The 20,600-nt window shown below is 41.1% G+C and overlaps 1 protein-coding gene across 1 annotated transcript in view; it reads right to left on the bottom strand.

Moving 5' to 3' along the window:
- The window catches only part of LOC141465227 (cytosolic phospholipase A2 epsilon-like), a 37,650-nt gene that overhangs the window by 14,395 nt on the left and 2,655 nt on the right, over positions 1 to 20,600 (bottom strand). Inside the window, exons 3-11 of the mRNA XM_074148521.1 lie at positions 15,571 to 15,646; positions 5,890 to 6,026; positions 4,959 to 5,087; positions 4,254 to 4,294; positions 3,652 to 3,694; positions 3,165 to 3,228; positions 2,053 to 2,222; positions 1,833 to 1,928; positions 1,186 to 1,223 (exon numbers count right to left, since the gene is read on the bottom strand). Of these exons, the coding sequence (XP_074004622.1) occupies positions 1,186 to 1,223; positions 1,833 to 1,928; positions 2,053 to 2,222; positions 3,165 to 3,228; positions 3,652 to 3,694; positions 4,254 to 4,294; positions 4,959 to 5,087; positions 5,890 to 6,026; positions 15,571 to 15,646 (794 nt within the window). The remainder of the gene's footprint in view (positions 1 to 1,185; positions 1,224 to 1,832; positions 1,929 to 2,052; positions 2,223 to 3,164; positions 3,229 to 3,651; positions 3,695 to 4,253; positions 4,295 to 4,958; positions 5,088 to 5,889; positions 6,027 to 15,570; positions 15,647 to 20,600) is intronic.

A 20,600-nucleotide genomic window follows, 5' to 3' on the forward strand; every position in this document is an offset into this window, starting at 1 on the left:
TTTTAATTGCTTCTACTTCATAAATAGACATGCCTTCACCATCAGGCCTATATAAAGTCAAGCAGGAAGAGATTAAATGTTTTAGCTTGTTCCTGGAGAAAAGAGTGCATCTTCCTTTGGAGAGAGAGGGTTTCTTTTTTTTTTTTTTTTTTTCTCCTTGCTGAAGATGCCTGAAATTAAATATATCTACAAGTAACAAAAATTGTTCCCTTTCAGACATAAAGCTAAAAGCCTGCAGAGGGCAGTGTTTTAAAGGTGGCTTTTAAAAAGCGTCTTCAGAATTTGTGCAAACTTCCACTGATACCTGGGATTCATGGACTGAAGTTGTGGACGTTAGTGTTCAGATGTTTTTTTGTGTCAGGGTGTATATAGTCACTTATGGATACTTATAAGCACTGCAGTTGCAGTTTGGAAGCTGCTGTGAAAAATCTTCCTGGGGCGTGGTATGGAAGAAGTTTTTAAATTACAGCTGTAAACTGTATGTCTGTCTCATAACTTATTTACTGAAAATAAACAGCACAATAGAAGTTGCACCTGCATTTTTAAGGGAAGAGAACTTCCTGCATAGTGTAACATATTCATCTTATAAATTTTACTAAAGCCCTTTCCATATCAAAATACACAATGGGTTTCCTTGGTTTAGAAATAAGCAATCGCTTGATTGAGATAATTTGCATTTACCTCTTTGAGTAGATAGTAAAAAATAAATGCAGGTACGTTTATTATTTCATTTTTTTTGATATCCTAGAGTGGCCAGGCAACCTGACTTTAGTCTTTTTTTTTTTTTCTCTTTGACCCAGGAAACAGAAAGGTTTCTTTCAATTAGTTTTGAGATGCCGCTTTTATTGACAATCTGCATTTGGCGATAATTTGTAGAGGTATCAAAGAGGGTCTACAATGGCCCTTTGCACATAATTTTGATCGCAGCAAAATATCAATAGAAAATTGGCGTATTCTTTATAAACCCTTTTCTTAACTCACCGTACAGCATCACTACATAAACTTATGGCCACTGGAAATCTCTGTATTGTATACTGAGTTCATTTTATTTTATAGCCTGAAAAGAAGATAAGCCAGCATTCAGGATGCAGGCAGTAACAGAGAGATTGGAACTTGACTGACAACTATTCAGATTCTAAGAACCGAGGGGAAAAACACAGAAGGAAGATAAATAAGATATCTTACCATTTTTTCACCTTAAAGCGGAAATCAAATTTTCTGTGCTGAAAATTAAAAAGGTAAAACTATGAATATTGCTATCATGTTTAAAACAGTCCTTTTGACCCACTCAGAACGAGACATAGCTCTTTTGGGTCATCATTGTATCTACAAAGCCCTGAAATTCAATAAACTGAGATTGGGAGATAGACCCTCCTCTCGATATTTCATTAGTACCCAGAGATATGCACTGATTTAATAAATGAAGGCTTTGGTATTATCATGAAGCTCAGGTGCAGCTGGCACTGGTACTACTTAGCTACAGGAACAAATAGCAGAAGAGCTGCAGTTCTGCACCTCACCTCCTTGGAAGGGTCTACCATTAAACATGGGTCTTGAAACTGAAGTCTCTCACACAACGATGTGAGATACAAGGGGAAGCCAAAGCATCTGAGCACCCCATAAGCATGGCACAGGTGCCAGGCTGCAGCCTCACCCCTCTGTCTTGGTGGCACCCAGTGACCTTCAGCTTGGCTAAGGACATGGACAACAGAAGCAGTATGAGCAGCAGCTTAGACATTTTTCTTCTTTCTCCTTCTCCCCTGGATTTCCCATTTTATTTTATTCCAAATAACTGACTTGCAAAGGATCCCCCATGGCCAGCAGACACTTACCTCACCGACTACTTCCCGCTCGGAGGGGAGTGACTTCAGAGGCAGCGTCAGGGGGATGCTTCTGCTCCTTCTTGCTCCGCATGACACGCAAGCACACTGAAAAGGAGCACGGAGGGCTTTTTGGTTAAGACAGAAATGTTCTCCTCCTTCTGCCTACTCACACGTAAAGGTCAGATCATAGGACTGTCTGTGTTGTCTACCATGTTCTGGGGTAACGTACAAAGGTGGGAAGCCTCCTCTTCTTTGTGAGTGCAACATCCAGGGAGGGTTGCTTGTATTTGGCATAGTGGAAGAAAGTGGGATCTGGGAGAGGGGAGCGGGATTCACAGCCCACTGAAACTCTCCGTGTTTCTTCAAAGGATCCTCTCACTGTAAATGTTAGCTCATTCTCTAAAACAATGAGATAAAATGCACACAAAAATTACTTCTAATTGCAAAAAACAGAGAAAGGGAAAAAAAGCAGCAAAAGATAGCTTTGAACAAACCCCTTCTCCTCTGCCTTTGTATTTGGAAAGCTGCCTTCTGAAAGTGATCTAAGACCCCAACACTACAGGTGGTTGTATCTTTATAGTGGACTGAACAAGAAGCCGGATGGGAGCGTGATGTGAATGGCACTGAATTTTAGACTGCTGCATTTCTATTGCAGTTGCATCATGACACAATGAATGCAATCAGGTGCTTTGCATTGTAAATCATCCTCATCCCAGGCCTAGCAATGAGCAACAGAAGTTCTCAGTCCCCTAAAATAAGATCTGACTCTGCAGCAGATGTCCCTGTTTATATGAAGAGATGAGCTAATCCTGCCGGTGTGTGTTATGCGTGCTCTTAAGATTGCCTACCAGATCCAGCCCCTCAGGGGATGTGGGCAGAGGAACTTCTAGATTCTGGATCTTGATCAGGGTCAGGCGAGAGCCAGCTGCTGAGCGGCTAACCCCTGCAAAAAATGAGGTGTTTCTGTGCGTTTGCAGAAGTCAAACTGTCAGAGGTCCTGAGAAAAGTTAAGGCCATGGACTATCGCGCCTAAGGAAGTAAGCTTCTGGAGGGCTTAACAGTACTACAGCAGAGGTTTTCAGGAACTCATCTTGGTGTTTAGGTACAAGTACTTCTGTACAAGTATCTGATGTTGTTTCAAGTCTGGCACAAGACTCCCTGTGAAATCAGAACCCTGAACCTACACCTGCTGCAGAATGGGTGGTGTTTCCTGCTGCATAGTTTTTACAAATCACCTTAGATGTGGTCAGTTAAAGACTTAGTATTCGGATGATGCGTATTCTAGCAATTGTTAGAGAGGGTAAAATCACAAATACGCAGTTAGAGAATTAATAATCTTACCTGAAAAATGCTTCTTTTTCATCCTGCTGTCCAATTGAACTTCCAAACAGGCTACTTCACGACACTAGAACAGACATGATGGGGGCAGAAAATTAGGTTACTCATCCAGACATCTCACCACAAGTGCTGGCAGATGTTGGAAGGGTCATTGTAGGAAGGGTCACTGTTTGAATGTGGGGGCCAGCTGTGTTGGAGACTTCTGCCAGACTCAGTGAAAGTAAGGATTAACTTCATTGTCATGGGGGAAGATAGTGCTACACTAAACGTATTGTAATTTTCAATGGATGCAGAAGAAACAAGGGAAAATGCTAGCAGTCTGAAGGCTCCTCTAAGATCATGCTGGCCTCCTCAAAGATAAAGCTCCTAAGAGAAAAAGTATCACTAAAGAATGAAGACTTGCAATGTTTCCCTCCCTGCTATCATAATCAGCTAAGGCAAGGAATGATGTGGGAAAGAAGATGAGAGAACAAAGCAAATAATATTTTACCACTATTGCCCCATTTGTGATGATGGCTTCAGGAGGACCCCAGCTAGAAAACAAGTACAAATAATAAGTATTTCATAAACAATATATTCCGAAAAGGACACATTTTTCTCTCTCTCTCTCTTTTTTTTTTTTTAATTTGCTCCTTCCTATTATTTGCAGGGGTATGCTCACTTTTCACTAGATGCCACAGAACTACCTAGCAGAAAGTATTCAATTGCAAGAAAGCACCTGGAAAGTGCTTGTAACAATCTTAATAGCACAGGTATGTCACGGATTGGGTATCAGCCGGATTCTCCTCAGCTGTGAGCTGCCCAGAGAACCCTCTCCAGAATATCTATAGACTTACTGCAGTGAGATTTACCAGCCCCAGAAAACCAACTCTGAATTATGTAAGTAATAGATAAATTTTAAGATAACGTCACAGAATTAAAAATTCCGAACTCCTTTTCCACGTCGTGGGATTTTCCTTTCTTACAATGATTTGCTGGTGCACACATTAAGTTTCAAAAAAGGCTGAATCTGGCTATTAAGGTGATACTAGGTTCCCTGCACTGATGCACCACTCCAAGCTGCTGCTCCCATAATAATGGGGTTCTACTCACATGCTCTCCAGTACAAACTCAACTTCCAGCTCCTCCCTCCTCTGAAAATGAAAGGAAAAAAAGAGAAGCAGTCTCAGTTAACATGTGCAGAGGTTTGCAAAGTGACATTCATTTTTGCAAGCAGTTTCCTTTATGATCAAATAAGTAACAATACTCTATTTTGTGCTCACTATTGTCAGCATTAGAGGACAGAAGCAGCTTTTTCTTCCCCAAGGAAAAGAAGATCTCAATTGTACTAGCAGAACAAAGGGTGTTTGGTGCTTACAAGTCTCCTTAGTAAACCTTTATTTTTAACACTTTCTTCCCTGCCCGCTACCATGTGCTGAACACCAAATGCTAAGACTTACTGTTAAGTAAAATATTGTGGAAATGTCCTCGTATTGTTTTTCATTTTATAATTTTTGTGAGGATTAGATAACTGTCATTTTCTGTCAGATTATTAGAAGTGTAAAGCTTCTCCAAAATTGCATCTGCTCTGAGGCTTGGGAATTTGGCTGTGATCTGTGCCAGAGGAAACTGACAGGAGTTTGGGAAGGCCAACTATTTTGTCACTGGTGTGCAATTTCCAAGATTTTAATAAATTTTGTTACATTTTTACCACCAAGCTGGTTCTGGTGGTAAAAGAGAGAAGAGACAGCACACCTCTTTAATCAGATGGGAGAAAATGGACATCAAGATGTACTGAATGTCTGACTGAGCTCTTACCTGTGGATTTAGTGGGAATGTCGTAAACACTCTTTCCCGAAGGGGGATTTTAGCTACATCAAAAAGCACAATTGCATGGTCATCATCATGAATGATGTCATCATCAGAAACAGTAATTTCCAGAATATTCTGGTAAAAGAAATTAAAAAAAAATGTCCAATCAGTTAGCATGTACTCAAGAAGTATGACATTCTGCAGCTCTTCCAGGTTCAGTGCCTGCTTTATTGAGAGGAAATAGGAAAGTATTCATGACAAAGTGTCACAAGGAAGAGTAAGAAAATGTGTCATCTCCTTTATAAGAAACAGCTTCTAGTCTCGTCAGTTAAGGCCAAACTGAGGTTTCTCTTGGGTCACCTTTTATGCTTTTAAGTAGCTCTCATCCAAAACGCAATCTTTTAGGAAGGAATATGGATAGCCAGAAGTTCTGTATTGCGTCCTATCAACAGGGGCAAAAGAAGTTACTTCATATCCATAACCACCTTTCTATGTCCTTGGGCTTTCCACTTTCAGCCACCTGTTCATAGGTATTTGAGTGTATCGTAATTATCAGCAGAAAACTGAGTAAGGATCTTAAATATACTAGAATTTAGCAGCTTCGTAGCATTGATATTCCATTATTTCATGCCCTCTCAGGGGAAGATGTGTTCTTCTGTTATATTCCATTTCACAGTTTCTCTGTGTTGTCACTCTGTCATTGATCCCATCAGCCTTCTCTAAGGAGGTCAGCCTCACATTACTGATATATAAATAATAATTATCTGTTAGGAGAGAAGTGTATTCCAGTAAAGACCAAAATTGTTTTGCTCCAGCTTGCTAGGAGAATTTTAAATAAACTCAGAAAGGTATTAGAAGGCATGACATCCTGTTTTGGGCTAAACTGAAAGAAGCTGCATAGAGATGAGACGGAGAAGAGAGTTTTTGGGTTGTGTACCTTGACTTGTCTCTGTATCCGGAAGTAGAAAGTTTCATTCCACACAGGATTTCTGCAGTTTTTGACGGTTTTGGTGTGGAATTTTTCATCTGAAGCAGTTGGCAACCAGAGGCTCACATAGCAATCAGATTGGCTTACTGTAGAAACACAGGCATAAAATATCTGGCAGTGGAAGCACAACACAAAATGTGGAGGCATTGAAGCGCTCTGTAACTTGATCATGGATGAGAGATGGCCAGTTCTTTCTGATATACATTTGGCCAAACCAGGAAGATAACAATCACATAGCTGGGTAAAATAAATTTATTGTTCATCACAACACTTTTTAATAAGCAGTGTATTCAAATAACTATGCACAACCTTACAGATCTAAAAAAAAATACAGTACTAGCCAGTGAATAGAACAATATGAATAGCCAGGAGTCTTAGATTGCCCCTTACCAACGTTGTTTTAGCTCTCTGCAAATTTGGCTGGAGGAGAAACTGTGACCGATGCAGCAGAGAATGAGCCTCGGACCCTGACAGTGATTAGGGATAAATTGTCTATGTGGCAATTTAGCTTCTGAGAAATCTTAAAAGAATCAGGTTTGAGTCTGATTCAGATAATAAATGTCTGGCATACCTTGTTATTAACGCTTCACGATGGAAGATTAATTAATCCAGCTACCTAGAGCATTGTCTCCTTAGGTGGGGTAAGAAGGGAGAGGCCTACCAGCAGTACGATTGCTTCTTCAGGAGGTCAATAGTTAGCTGGAGCCTTTTCCTGGTGTTTGCTGATGCCTGAAAGACCTAGAAGCTGTTTCCTACTCCACATCTCCTGCAGGAAATTGAAGTAGCAGAAAGGACTTGGATCTTGTGGATGAAGGGAGTGAGCCTGCACTTACTATAAGGGATCACGTCCCATAGATCGTGAACCAAGCAAACACCAAAGAGATTCTCGGGCCTTGGACAGGAATTTTTCCAGTGGCGAATGGAAGGGCTGATCCACCCTGTTGTGTAAACACAGGCTTTGGTGAGAAAAAAGGAGAAAGGGAGAAGTCTGCTCCCATGGCAGTTGATAGATGTAACTACTTCATGAGCAGAGAGATGAACACTTACGATCTGTAAGCATGGCACAGGTCTTGAATCAGTTTCTGAAGGTTCAAAGAGAGTTCATCCTGGTGTCTTTGCTCAGGATATGGTATATACTGCTTTGAAATATTTTGCCTAAATATAAGGTGTTGCCTGAAATACAGAGACCTTGTGACTGGGACAATCTCCCGAGGATGATGCCTGTCAGACAGGGAGATTCCCAGTTAACTCTTCACGCTGAATCTGAAGGAATTTCTTGACACTGCTGTGAGTTTTCCCTCAGGAAGGATGTAGGTTGCCTTTCTGTCTTTAAAATGATTTCCACAGGCAACATTTCAGCATCTCAGATTTTTGCATAATCAAAGGGATAGTTTAATATATTGACTTTGGCAATTACCAGTGTAAGACGCAATTTACAAATGTGCGGGAGGGCTGTGATTACCGCTCTGTCTGATAACTGAAACATCTCCCTTCACTGTGCTGTCTGACAGCCTGCTGAGCCATGACACTCACCCAGATAAGTGGTATCGCTGGCTCTGCTCTACAGAGTTTCTCAAGAGCACATCAGAAGCCTGTAAAAATGCCAAGAACCAAACATGGCTTCAGGCTGTCTAGACCACCCCGCCTCTCATTAATGCACTTATCACTGATCTCAAGTGTTCCAAAAGCATGAACCCAGCATCCCCAAAATCACAAAGTGTCTGAGATGGAATGTACTTCAGAAATGTTAAACTGATCTGAGACATGGTTTCTCTCCTTTCTGGTCACTGGCCATGTAGGGTGTAGGAAGGACACATTTCTGTATTTTTGCTGTAGTTGCAAATGCCAATTCTTTTCTTTTCCTTTCTTCTTCTTCTTAATTAAAATGAAGATGCTCTATCCTTTTTTCAATTTCAGGTTTAAATCACACAGTGTATAAAAGAAGTCTTGTGATAGAACTGAGAAAGCTGACAGGGCTAAAACTGACCCAAGCAGGAATGAACAGGCACAGCACTTATGAATGTCTTTTGTTACCGTTTTATCTGGAATTTACTGATTTCCTGGAGTGTTTTCTTTGACAAAACATTTTCATGAGGCTACTTTCTACAATTATTTTTCTGTATGTATGTTGCTTTCACAAATATTTACTTAAAACAACCTACTGACAATTCTTTGTCAAACTGATGAAGTACAAGCTAGATAAATGGACAGTGAGGTGGGTTAAAAACTGGCTGAATTGATAGGCTCAAAGGATTTTGATCAGCAGCACAAAAAACAGCTGGAGGCCAGTCAGTAGTGGTGTACCCCAGGAGCTGATAATGGGGCCAGTGCTGTTTAACACCTTATTAACAATGTGGGTGATGGGACAGAGAGCACCTTGGAAGTGGTAGAAAACTGAGAGGCATGGTTGACACCACACAGCTATGCTGCCATCCAGAGGGACCTGAACAGGCTGGAGAACTGGGCCAACGTAAGCTTACGAAGTTCAGCGAGGGAAAAACAAAGTCCTGCACATAAAGAGGAATAAACTCATGCACCAGGACAGGCTGGGGGCTGACTGGCTGGAAAGCAGCTCTGCAGTGACGGACTTGTGCATTTTGGTGGACACCAGGTTGAAAACGAGCCAGCAATGTGCCCTTGTGGCAAACAAGGCCAACGGCCTTCTGTGCTGCATTAGGAGAAGTGTTTCCAGCAGGTGCAGGGTGATCCTTTCTCTCTGCTCAGCACTGGAAAGGCCACATTTCTGGGTTCCCCAGTACAACAGAGGTAAAGACATACTGGAGTGAGTCTAGCAAAAGTCCACGAAGAAGGTGGGGGAATTGGAGCATCTTCTATGTGGGAGAAACTCAGAGAGATGGGACTCTTCAGCCTGGAGCAGAGAAGGCGGAGGAGGATCTTATTAATGTATGTAAATACGTGATTTGGGTGGAGGTGGGAGGAAAATAAAGAAGTCAGTGTCAGACTCTCCTCAGTGGTGCCCAGTGAAACGCAAGAGGTAATGGACAGAAAACAAAATACAGAAAATCCTATTTAAACATAAGGAAAACATTTCTTTACCATAAGAGTGGTCAAACACTGGCATGGGTTGCCCAGAAAGGTTGTGAAGTCTCTGTCCTTGGAGATGTTCAAAACCTGACTGGACAAGTCTCTGAGCAACCTGCTGTAGCTAACCCTGCTTTTGAGCTGGGGGCTAGACCAGGCGATCTCCAGAGGTGCCTTCACACCTCAGCCCACTCTGTGTGATTCTGCAATATCAAGGCTAGTTGGTCACAGACAAATTACATATAATTGTTAGTAACTACTGAGTGCAAATTTGACCTTGAAGATGAGGTGAGATGAAAACAGTAGGACAAAACATGTCCTCTTCCAGTGGAGAAAGGGGACTGTGCCATATGTGGTTTTGCCACAATTCATCTACAGTCCCTACTGATGGGGAGAGGTTATTGTTCCCCATAAAATTCCTGTGATTTTCTATATTTTCCCTGAATTGTGGAGACAGCATCAGCTATTCCCCATGCTGTGACTCTAAATGAGCTTACGCATTTCTGTAGAAGTGACAGTTCACTTGAAGCCAGGCTGAGGTTTGAGGCAAACAGTAGGACAAATAAGAAATGATAAGATAGTTGGATGTCTGCTGAATACTATGAAGACTACGATACTTTCATTATATGGGAGCACTTGAAATGACTAACCAGCTTTTTTTGGTCCATATTATCCCTGAAAAAAGTGTACAAATGAGCTACTGAAAAACTTCCAGTTTGTTCATTGCTGCCTGGGAGCTAATACAAAAAAAATTATATTTGCTTATTTTTTTCCATGCTCTAGATTTAATGCAATTGTTGGGCATCATTAGCAGTTTCATGCCACGCCAGGGCCTTGCTTCAGTGCATGTGTTCCAACTTCATTTCCTGATGACATAATGTCACCTCATGTGGATGCTGAGACATCTAAACACACAGTCTCTTTGGAATTCAGTACTAAATGACCCTGATATCCTTTCCCAATTTTTAACAACTTCTGATTCAATTGCATTTGTGTTTTGGTGGGACTATTTCTCATCTCTTTCTTCAAGCTAAAGATGGGCTAAATATGCAGGATTGAACCGGGTTCGGAACTGCAGCCAGCTCTTTGCCACTCTGTGAGAGTACAGTCCTGTGACACGTTCCTGAAATGAACCATCACATGCTAAAAATCATTCATCTCCATCACAAGAAAGAAGAAAATTACAGCACAGAAAACCGAAGCTAATAAGAAAAACTAGTCCCGTAAGAACAATGAATGTAAACTATAAAATCCCATCTGTCCTGTTGCTGCATTTCATAATGCCAAAAAGAAGAAATCTTTTTCTCCTAATGAATTCCTCTCCACCTGTACAGACAGGTTCCCCCTGAATCTGAGTTTACTACAGCTCACCTGAAAGAAGAGCCGCTCCCATTTCTCAATCATGGGACATGGTCTCCGGGGAAATTTTCCCTCACCAGCATAGAATGATGCAAACAACATTAAGAAATTACCTCCAACTGCTGCCTAGCTGAGAGTTGATTTGAGCTGAACTCTGTCTGTCCTCTAAAGTATCCAGATGCAACACGCATCTGTAAGTGTAATATCACTCTCTGTAGCTTCCTTGTGGAAATAAGCAAGCTCATAGATCTACCGTGCTTAACCAGTGATGTCCTTTACCAGGAGTGGACGAAGTCCCATGTGAATGAGCCCTCCACTCCATCCAGCCACTTAAGCCAAGCAGCAAAGTAGGATTTGCTCCCTGAAGCACCGACTCAGTGGGTGCACTATCTGCTGCAGCCACAAAGCTTTCACACCCTGGGCTGCCTCTACCTTCTGCGCCAACAGCACAGCTTGGGGCAGGACCACGCGTATCACCTGCACTAGATGTATTCTCCCTATTTTTTCTTGCATTTATTTTCTGTAGCAAAAATAACCCCTGATGTCTTTGGAGAACCACTCTGATTTGTGAAGACTCCAGGTGTGTCACCCCAGAACTGACTCATTTGTTCTGAAGGGATAAAAGGAGCTTCCACAAAATAATTTCGTAAGGTGGGAGAGGAGAGAGGCTCCGAGCTCCCCTTTTGTAAATATGCAAGGTCTCTCTTCATCCAAGGATGAAAAATGAAAGGAAGATCTAAAAAGAAAAGGAAGGGTAAAGGGGACGTTATGATTGTTCCGACCTCTCAGCTAAGACCAACAGGTTTCCTTCCACAGCTGAGACAGCTTCCACATGCACTTCATGGGCCACATCTCTGCAGGTCAGTGCCACTGGTGTTGCCTGAGGACGTGGGAGAGGTATTCTTCCACTTGTGGCCTCTCAGGGCAACTGTCCTTGTTGGATGAGGCAGATTCCCTCACTGATTGTCTGTTTGTCCACAGGAGTGGGGTAAGGGGGTCATCTCCAGCTGTGGGCTTTAGGGGCTGTCATAAACTAGCAGGTAAACACTAATGATGGCAAAGGTGGGCCAGGCTGGGAGCTTGGTGCAGCTCTGTGTAGCCACCAAATAACTCATTTGTTTAAGGTGAGCAGCTGGAAGGTGTTGGAAAGCCTGTGTCACCGTGGTCTTCCTTTCCCATTGCCTGGCTCCTTTCTCATCCTTTTGGGAAACAGAGTCACTGGAAGGGGTCTTAGCAGCAAGGAAAGTGGCTAATACACTGTTTTCCCCACCACCTCAGCCTGGCCAGATATTCCTCCTACATGTGGGGAATTCTTTAGGACAAGCGATGCCATTAACAGTCAGCAAACATGAGCTTTTGTGGAAACCTCTGGCACTAACCTCCAGCTGAGCAGGAGCAAGCGAACACACCAATGTCCAAAAAAAGTCATTCTTTTACCCAAGGGTGTCTGCAGTCTCGGACTGAGGAGGGGGACACCAGTGCAAAGCAGGCACCAGACTGTCAGTGTCCCATAATCTTCACCAGAATTGCTTCCTTTCCAGCATGCCCACCCCCTCCCCGGCCTAATTGAATATAAGCAGTGGAGCCTGGTGATGACACTCAGCGCCTGCAGGGCAGCAGGATGAGTGTGAGTGATCTTATCTGGGCACCCACAGTGAGTTCAGGGAGTGCCAGAAGCGTGTGTTTGAGCCTGACCCATGATTACAAATTGGCATAAAGGTCAGCTAGGAATACAGTGAAAACTAATTAGCTCGGGTCTGTCAAGAGCATTTGCATGATAAAATAGGATAGAAACCAGTTAGATGAAGTAAGAAGCAAATGTCAGAGTTGAACATTACCTAAGTATAGAGGAGCCCACAGAAGTAGTGGAGCAACTGTAAGTATATGAAAAGGGCTAATTGATCCACTGAGGAGGAACGGGGTGCTTTCTTTTTGTTTTACTTTTTTTTCCTTTGTGTGAAAACGGATGCAATCACTTCAAGCTCCACCAGCATGTGTTGTCTACAGACAAAGGTGTAACATCAGATTTCAGGATAAGCTGCGACCTCTTCCCAGGCTTGCGAAACAAACACCCCATAGATCTTGAGGTGCATGCTTAAAAAACACCCAGGATCAATTTGGGTGCATGTGATAGTGAGGAATGTCAGCGGAAGTATATAGGAAGTGGCATTCTCTGAAGCCAGGATCTGGCAAGTAAATCAAAGGAAAATATAAGAACTCTAATGGCCAAAGGAGCTGGTGTGTCTGCACTTGCCATGAACTGAGCGGAAAATCAGAGAAATGGAGTATATTTTAGCAAAGTGAAGGTGAACAGAAACTCAAACAAACAGATAACTACACGCTTAGAAAGATGAGAAGCCAGCATGTGGGCAGAAAAAAGCAAGTCATAGAAGCTCCTGCACTTAGCTGGAAAGGTGACTTGTTCCTGCCTTTGATACTTGAAAGATGAAAATCTAGGGAAATCTGAAATACCACCAAAATTGTCAGTCTTCCACTGATATCTCACAGTCAGATAGCACCTGTATCAGCTGCTTATAATCCATTTTTCAGGGAAAAAAAGTCATAATGCTGAGACAAGACTAGTTAAACATCATTTTCTAATTCTCATCAGCACACATTAGCGTGCGTAGCTATTTTAGTTTTCTGATACTTCAAATACTTTCAAATATTAAAACCAAAACATTAAGCGAAGAGGACATCAGTATCAGTGCAAAATCAAGCACTTAAAAATTACAAGTTATCTTTTAGCATTGTACTGAAGTATTTAAAATCTCATGATATCACACTATTTTTCCTGGGAAGCTCCAGCTTCTTTGAGAGCACAGGCAGGTTTATGCTGCTCAGTCAACAAGAGCTATTTAATATTTGTTTATCTTCCTTGTTCAAGCGCATGCTGGTTTACAGTGCTCCACTATGGTATGACATCCTTAAGAAACGGGCCCAAAATCCCAGAGTACCTGGGGAATTACCAACAGAAAAGAGAAAGACGTTCTTTTCTTCACCTGCTGGTCCCCAAATCTTGTTTATCTGAAGATACTTCTCACTATTTCTAGGACTTACCTCACATCTTGAATTAGGATCCCTCTATATATAACAAGACACAACCCATTTCAAAATGAGCCCATCATCTAAATAGACAAGAGAGAGAAAATGTGTGGGGAAAGATATTCTGTTATCCATGTGTTATAGGTAGGACAAGAGAGGCACAGAATACTTGAATGAGTTGCCTGAACTTATACAGCCATTCTGTTGTCAGAGCTAAAAACTGAGCCCACACCTCTTGATCCCAACTCCAGAGATGCATATTTTGGTGAGAATGGGAATTTTCTAAATGTCTGCATGTCATTATACAATACTTCTTCTGAAATCCCACTGTCCTCAGGATGGAGGACAAGGATATAACAGTAATACTATTTTCTGAGAGCGCAGCATCATTTTACTTTGTGCAATCCCCTTGCATAAGCTGATGAATCATGGTTCTTATCTTGTCATTCAATTTCCATTCTAGATCAAAGGTGATACTAAAAGAAATTAAATCAGCACTTCAAAGGAATGAAGCTGAGGTCTTGCACGTATGCACAGTGTTTCATAGCTGTGAAAAAGACTCGAAATTAATTTGACCTTCTTTGCTATCCTATGGTATTTCTTCTATTCTCTGCAACCCAGTATTACAGAACATGTGAACGAACACTTCCCTCCATTTGGTTGGAAAGCTGGCAATGGTGACATCCATATTCTTGAAACAGCAAAGTGAGTGGAATAAAAAGAGGTGGTGAGAAATTTTATTTGTAGAATATTGTTCCATCAGAGATGAAGATAAAAACAAATGGTAGTGTTTAGGTTGAAGATGTTGCTGTCTCTGGATTTTCCAGTGGAAGTCAAGTAGTGCTCACTTGGAGAAAACAAGATGGTGTCCTGCTATGCCCTTAGCCTTCCTCAAAGTCCGTTTGATGACTTGCTGCCTCATGGAAAGACGGAACTTCAGAGCTGCCTGTCTGCTAGTGAAGAGTCTAGTCCAAAGTAGTCCTCTGAAGAAAAACCGGTTAGGGTTTCCAGGCCAAATTAATCTGGAGTAGAGCTGCTGGGTTCTTGGCAGTATGGGGCACCTCATCTTATTTCTTTGGAAAAGTTGTGCCTGTCATAGATATTGTCTGATTTTCTAACTTCAGAGAGTGTATCAAGACAATCTGAGAGTCCTTGATGTGCAACGTACAGCCATTTCCTCTGACAACTCTGGTAACTGCAGTGAAACCACCACATTTTGGAGTACCATTGCTAAAGAATTGGCTTTTGGTCTGTGCAAACAGCAATTGTAAATGACTTTTCACTCTGACGGATCCTCTAGCTGTACTAAAAATATTGAAAAATGAGAAGACAGAGGAGTGAGGTAACATGTTCTGTGAAATGTTGGGCAGTGGAGAGGTTGTGGTGCTAGTGAACTTCAGTGCAAACTCAAAAAAAAGGAAAGAAAATCCACAGAAAAAAGAGGAAGAACAGTATGGTAAAGGGATATGCAAAACTGTAGTTATTCCTGATCTGCCAAGTATGTAAGGCACACACAGGACTGGCAGGAGAAAATTCTCCAGAGAAAAACCTCTGTGGAACAGGAGCACCGGGGAAGAGTTGGCCATATACCACACATTTTCAGAACACTTTGTATGTAAGCTGTAACATACCATGTACTACAGTCCCCAAAAGATTTCTGTTATACATCTTTCGGTGGGGGGCAAGAGTCAGAAACACCCATAACAATGTGGCTGGTCAGGACACATCCACCACACACCTCATTGAACTTCTGAGATGTGGCAGGGCTCTTTAGAGCAAAGAATTAAGAGCGACTTGTGTGAAGATTTCAGCCCTGTATTCTATGTATTTGTTCTAGACATGGGATATAAACACCTGCCTATTAAAACTTGTGTTAGGATATTTTCACACCTCTGAAATAGCCAATTTGTCTGTGATTTGATGGCTGATGAAAGTCTTAAAGATTTAGTCAATACCCTACCTAGCATTGACCTGTTGTGGAATTCTTAAAAGAAAAAAAAAAAAAACAAAACCAAACCCAAATAGCAAAAAAACTTCTGAAATTGTAGATAAATATTCTGTGGCAGAAATTGGCTTTGATTCTGATTTCTTAGTATTTTGCATTTTTGCCATGGCTAGCACAAGCAGGGGCTGATCAAGTAAGTTTAGAACTGTATAACATCAGTAAGAAAATCTGGTACTTACAAAAATCTGCCTGATGAGCATTTCTCAACTTTATGATTCTTACAGTGAGCAGGGAGTAAGGTGACATTTCTTTCTGCTGAAAAAAATAACAAAGGAGATGTGCTTTAAAGCTTGGGATATGCGTATTCATTGTGATGACAACCAAACACTGAAAAGAACCAAAGTTCTGCTGAAGTTGGCATCACAGAAAAAGTACAATAGGCACCAAAACGCACTTTCTCCACAAACTTTGTCACCCCTAAAGTCTGCGGCCACCTAAGCATACAAACAGAAAGTGTGGAGGGAGAAGATGAATAGGAAAGTACAGACAGGAGGTACATTAGCTGAGAGAGTTCAGTTAGCCAGCTACATTGAATCATACACACGGTCATCATCATCCAATATGACAACACAAAAATCATTGAATTACAAATCAGAAATACTCCAATTTTGGTTGAAAAAAAGAGGGATACTTTTAGGTGTTTTTTTGGTTTGTTTTTTGTTTGTTTGCTTGCTTGTTGGTTGGTTTTTTTAAAGAAACATTTTCACAATAGAGAGATGTCTAAGGATTAGTAGTAACACCTTAGGGAATGTCTCAAGCCACCTGGGCCATACACAGCTTAGGGCAGCTAAGGGCAGCATTACACAGCTGCAGAAGTTTTCCTTACCAAACGTGGTTATCTGATTGATAGAAATGGAGTAGTATGACAGAGTACATGGTTTTGACTACAATCCGTCTCAAAGAAGGCTATCTCCAGTTCCTTGTTGAAGATGCCAGGCCTTACCAACTGGGTCTGTAAAAGTTGTGCCAATTACATGTGCTTTAGGGATTTTACGTCTTCAGAGAACATGTCCATCAGCAGCAGCTAGAGCAAGTAGGGTGTCAGCAGAAAGATGTGGAAAATGGGCAGAACTTACTATGGCTGCAGCAGAGATGGCTGTCTGGATTCCTTGGCTGTGGGAACAGTTGTGGAAAATTTGTCAAAATAGCTGAAGTTTATAGAAAGGGGAGTTGCACCATGGTTGTACACAACAGATTGAATGGAAAGGGCAAATCAGCACTGGGAGTGCCTACCTGTATCATAGTTTAGGAACAGAAGCAGAAGAAAAGGAGGAATTTCAGAAATTCCAAACTATCGAGCAATAAATTCCTGAGCTGATGTATGATTGTAATAGGAACAGGTCTCGTTAGATAGTTGTGGTAACAGTAAGACTGCAGTGAATGCCACAGGAAGAGGGTCTGCGCAGGAAAGAAGATACACTTTCAATGTCTGTCACATCCCGAGAGCTGACTGCATACAAAGATGTTATCAGCAGACTCTGAATTGGTTATCTCCGATAAGAAGATATAAAAAGTATCACATATATATTAAAAAGTGACCTAGAGAGTATCAGGTTATGGAATAATAATTGTTATTTTGAGGACTTCCGAGTAAAGCACCAATTAAAAAAAAAATATTATAGCATTAAAAGGAGGTAGATTTGGGAATAGGGAAGAGTTGGTTTGCAGTCCTAATAGCAAGGATCTGTGGAAGTTATAGAATTACCTAGATGATTATGGTGACACTTGTAGATTTGCAGAAAGATATTCAGCCAAATAATACTGAAGGGGTAAAGCAATAGGTGGCTGCTTCCGTGACGTGGAGGCCTGATGGCAGTCACCGATATTCAGGAAGAGCTCAAGGAGGAGTTGACTCAATGGCAGAAGGCAAATAGGTCAGTAATTCTTAGTAAAGTCACCGCACAAAACAACAACAGGTGGTCAAAGTAAGACACTGTTGTGAGAACTAATGACCAAAAGTTCGAAAAGATTATCTGAACTGAAACCGGAGGAGCGCTAGTGGAAGATGATGAAATAATGAGACGTTATCTATTTTCTGAGAAACTTCAATTTAAATAACAGGAAGAAACTCTCGAGTGAAATAAAAGAAAGCACATTCACAGGTGCTGCTACTGTGACAAAAGTCAGACTGCTAAAAAGGTCAAAGTATATGAAATCAGTGAGACAAGACAGTACATCAGCTGAAGTGTGTAAAGCATTGGACCACAAGGAATTAATTATAACAAAATTTGGCTTAACCTCCCAAATCATCTCAGTCTCCGTAAGGATGAAAGACATGAATGTCATAAAAGTAATTTACAAAAAATTGCAGTAATTCTCAAACTATGAAGTTATCCAATGGAATGGCAAAGATTAATTCTTGAGAAAATGCTGGATAATTTAAAACCATATTAAATAAAAGTTAACCAGTGCCTAAAATAACCATAAAGTTTGCCCATGAGCTCAAGCTTATAACTAGGAATCGTAATGTAAGAAAGTTTTCAATAAGTTGACTTGTTAAAATGCTAATATTTTTTGCTGTAAGGTACAGAAGCAGCACACCCAAAACAAGAGGGCTATTAAGCGCTGAACAAGTGCATTCTCTTTATCAGGCTACAAGGAGTAGAAGATACTGGCTTCTGTGTGGGTGCATTCCAAAACTAAATAGGAAATTAATCACTGTTGCTTAAAGTTGTATGTAGGGCACAGAATGTTTTATAGGGTTGTTTGTTCTATACAGGGGAGGTAAGATCTCAACATTAACAGAATCCAGGCTGAGCCAGCTCCACACTGTTGTTTCAACCATTCTTTTTAGACCACTCCTTTTTTATCAGCAAGGAATAGTGCTCTGTCTTCTTACATCAACCTGTTTTGTTCTTAAAGAACAAACACTCACTGAGTTTGTCCATTTGTTTCTATACCCTTCTCAAAGACAGTACTCAAATTGGAGAAATACATAAGAACTTCAGCAGATATATTTCAGGAGAAATAAAAGAAAGAGTTAGAGGAATTGCATTTAGTATTGGTGCTCTCCTAGCCTTCTTTAATGGCACCAGTCCTTTAGCCGGCATTTTGGAACACATTTTTAAAGATTGCCAGAGATGTGTATGAACTACCATGACTTTTTAAGAAGTAGAATGACAGAGGCAGAAACAAGCATGGTTTCTGCGAAGACACGTTGACACCAAACACTGGTTCTCCACTCATTACTGAATGTCACTGCACCAGACTAGAATAGAGGTTGTGTGAAGAATGCATCACAAGAACCTCATATTTTGCATGCAAATAAAGACAAACTGATAAGAGACTTAGAGTATGGGAAGGGTATATTAGGAAGGAAAACAAACCAATCTCCAAACAATAGAGGCAACCCAGTGTTTCCATGAAGAACAATAAGATACTACAGAGATTATACAGTGTTAAAGATTATGCAAGGGTTCAAACACCTAATTTCATATGCAATCATGGTGAGAAAGAGGATGAGGATATTTGGTGTCACTCAGTGCAAACAGCAGATGTTTATTTAAATTTGAAGAGCTCATCAAGGGAATAATAGGGCAGCATACTCATCAGACACAAAGTGCAGATTAGAAATTTGATTGAAGGAGAAGCAAGAATTACTTCTCACCTCCAGGAGGAGAGCTCTGAGTAAGGGCTCTGTAAGAGAAAAGCCAATGACCTGCACATGAAAACACTGTGTAGCAGGAGGCAGGTAGCCCCCGCCAGAAAATCTCACCGTATTATCTGAGAAATCGGGGTCCTGTGATACAGCAAGATACAGGCTATGTCAGCCGAAGCACACCCAGCATACAGTCATGGAACAAAGACCACAAGGAAGAGAAGGGAAAAAGAGACTCGAGGGATTAACAAAAGAGTAAAAAGCTAGTGATGTAGACCTGGGAGATGGTCTCAGTAAGTGTGTTTGGTGGCAGAGAACGGGCAGCCAAGGAAGTCACGGCTGAGTTTCCCTCTGCCTGAACCTTGCTCCCTGGGTCTATTCATTGGGTCAGCAGGTTTTATTAGCAAACCCCCTTCTGGTATTAGCCTGCACCCAAGAACAATGATTAAATTTGAAGGAATAACATTAGTTTTATCTATGTGTTCTCAGCATTTTTACCAGTTAGAAAAGGGTTTTTGCGGCACTCAGCACCAGTCTGTACTCCGAACCCTTCTTGCTTTCTCTTGGTATAACACTTAGATGGCCATACCACCCAAATCGAAGTAGTTTAGAAAAAACCAGTCTGTTATAGAACATATTTTCATCCCCTCCTTAGGGCAAAGAAGGAATAATCTTCAGTGATCATAATCCTTATCATAATTTGAGATACCAATGCCTTTGAAGACAAATGCTAACTAAGTGAAACTATTAACGATAAAGCAAATCTCTGTGACACATGAAAAGGAGACTTATCCTCCTTAGAGAAATGAAAAATTACTCCATATAATACTTTTCTGCTGGCTAAATACCAGATTTGGAAACTACTCCAGAAAACTCAATGAGCAAAGTAACACCTTATAACTGAAATTCAGGTCCCTGGTGCCCTCAATGTAAATCACTCAACCAATTCTGTCTTACCTCTAGTCACCATTTCATTGCAATAATACTGTGAACAATGCTAATAAACTAAAAAGCAAGTGTGTTGCTGCTGGTGATTATCATTTGTGTTACATTAAAAAAAATGCACAGTTCAGTGATTTGGTAATGTAATTTACTATCCATGAGTGACTAATTATCATAAATAGCTATTTTCAGCACAAGATTTGCATTCCTTAGTAAATCAGGAGCAATTCCTGATACCTAGAATAAAGAATTACCAAAATATGAGAATCCACAGTACACAGATGGGCAAATCCTCTTGCAGTCCCCTCTAACAAAGATAAATGTGTGTACCCTGAATCTCTGAACTTATCCCTGCACTGACAGAGTGATGGTCAGACTGACCAGCCTTCCTTAAAGGCTCATTACTACTCATGCAAAATGTAACCTTGCACAACACACTTCAATCACAGATACTTTTTTCAAGAGGGAAGGATGACAGGGCCCTTGGAAATGTCATGGCTTTTTCTAGTTTTGCGGCAAATCGTTAAGGAACGTGCATCACTTTATGTGTATTGCTTGCATAAATCAAAAACTGATTAAAATTCTCCTAGTTCTTCTCTGGTTTCTGATTTCATGCCCAGCAGAATACTTTGATGAGACTCCCCACCCTATGTTAATATTTCTAATCTT

The sequence above is a fragment of the Numenius arquata genome, chromosome 6 (assembly GCF_964106895.1).
Source record: "Numenius arquata chromosome 6, bNumArq3.hap1.1, whole genome shotgun sequence".
Lineage (NCBI taxonomy): Eukaryota > Metazoa > Chordata > Aves > Charadriiformes > Scolopacidae > Numenius > Numenius arquata.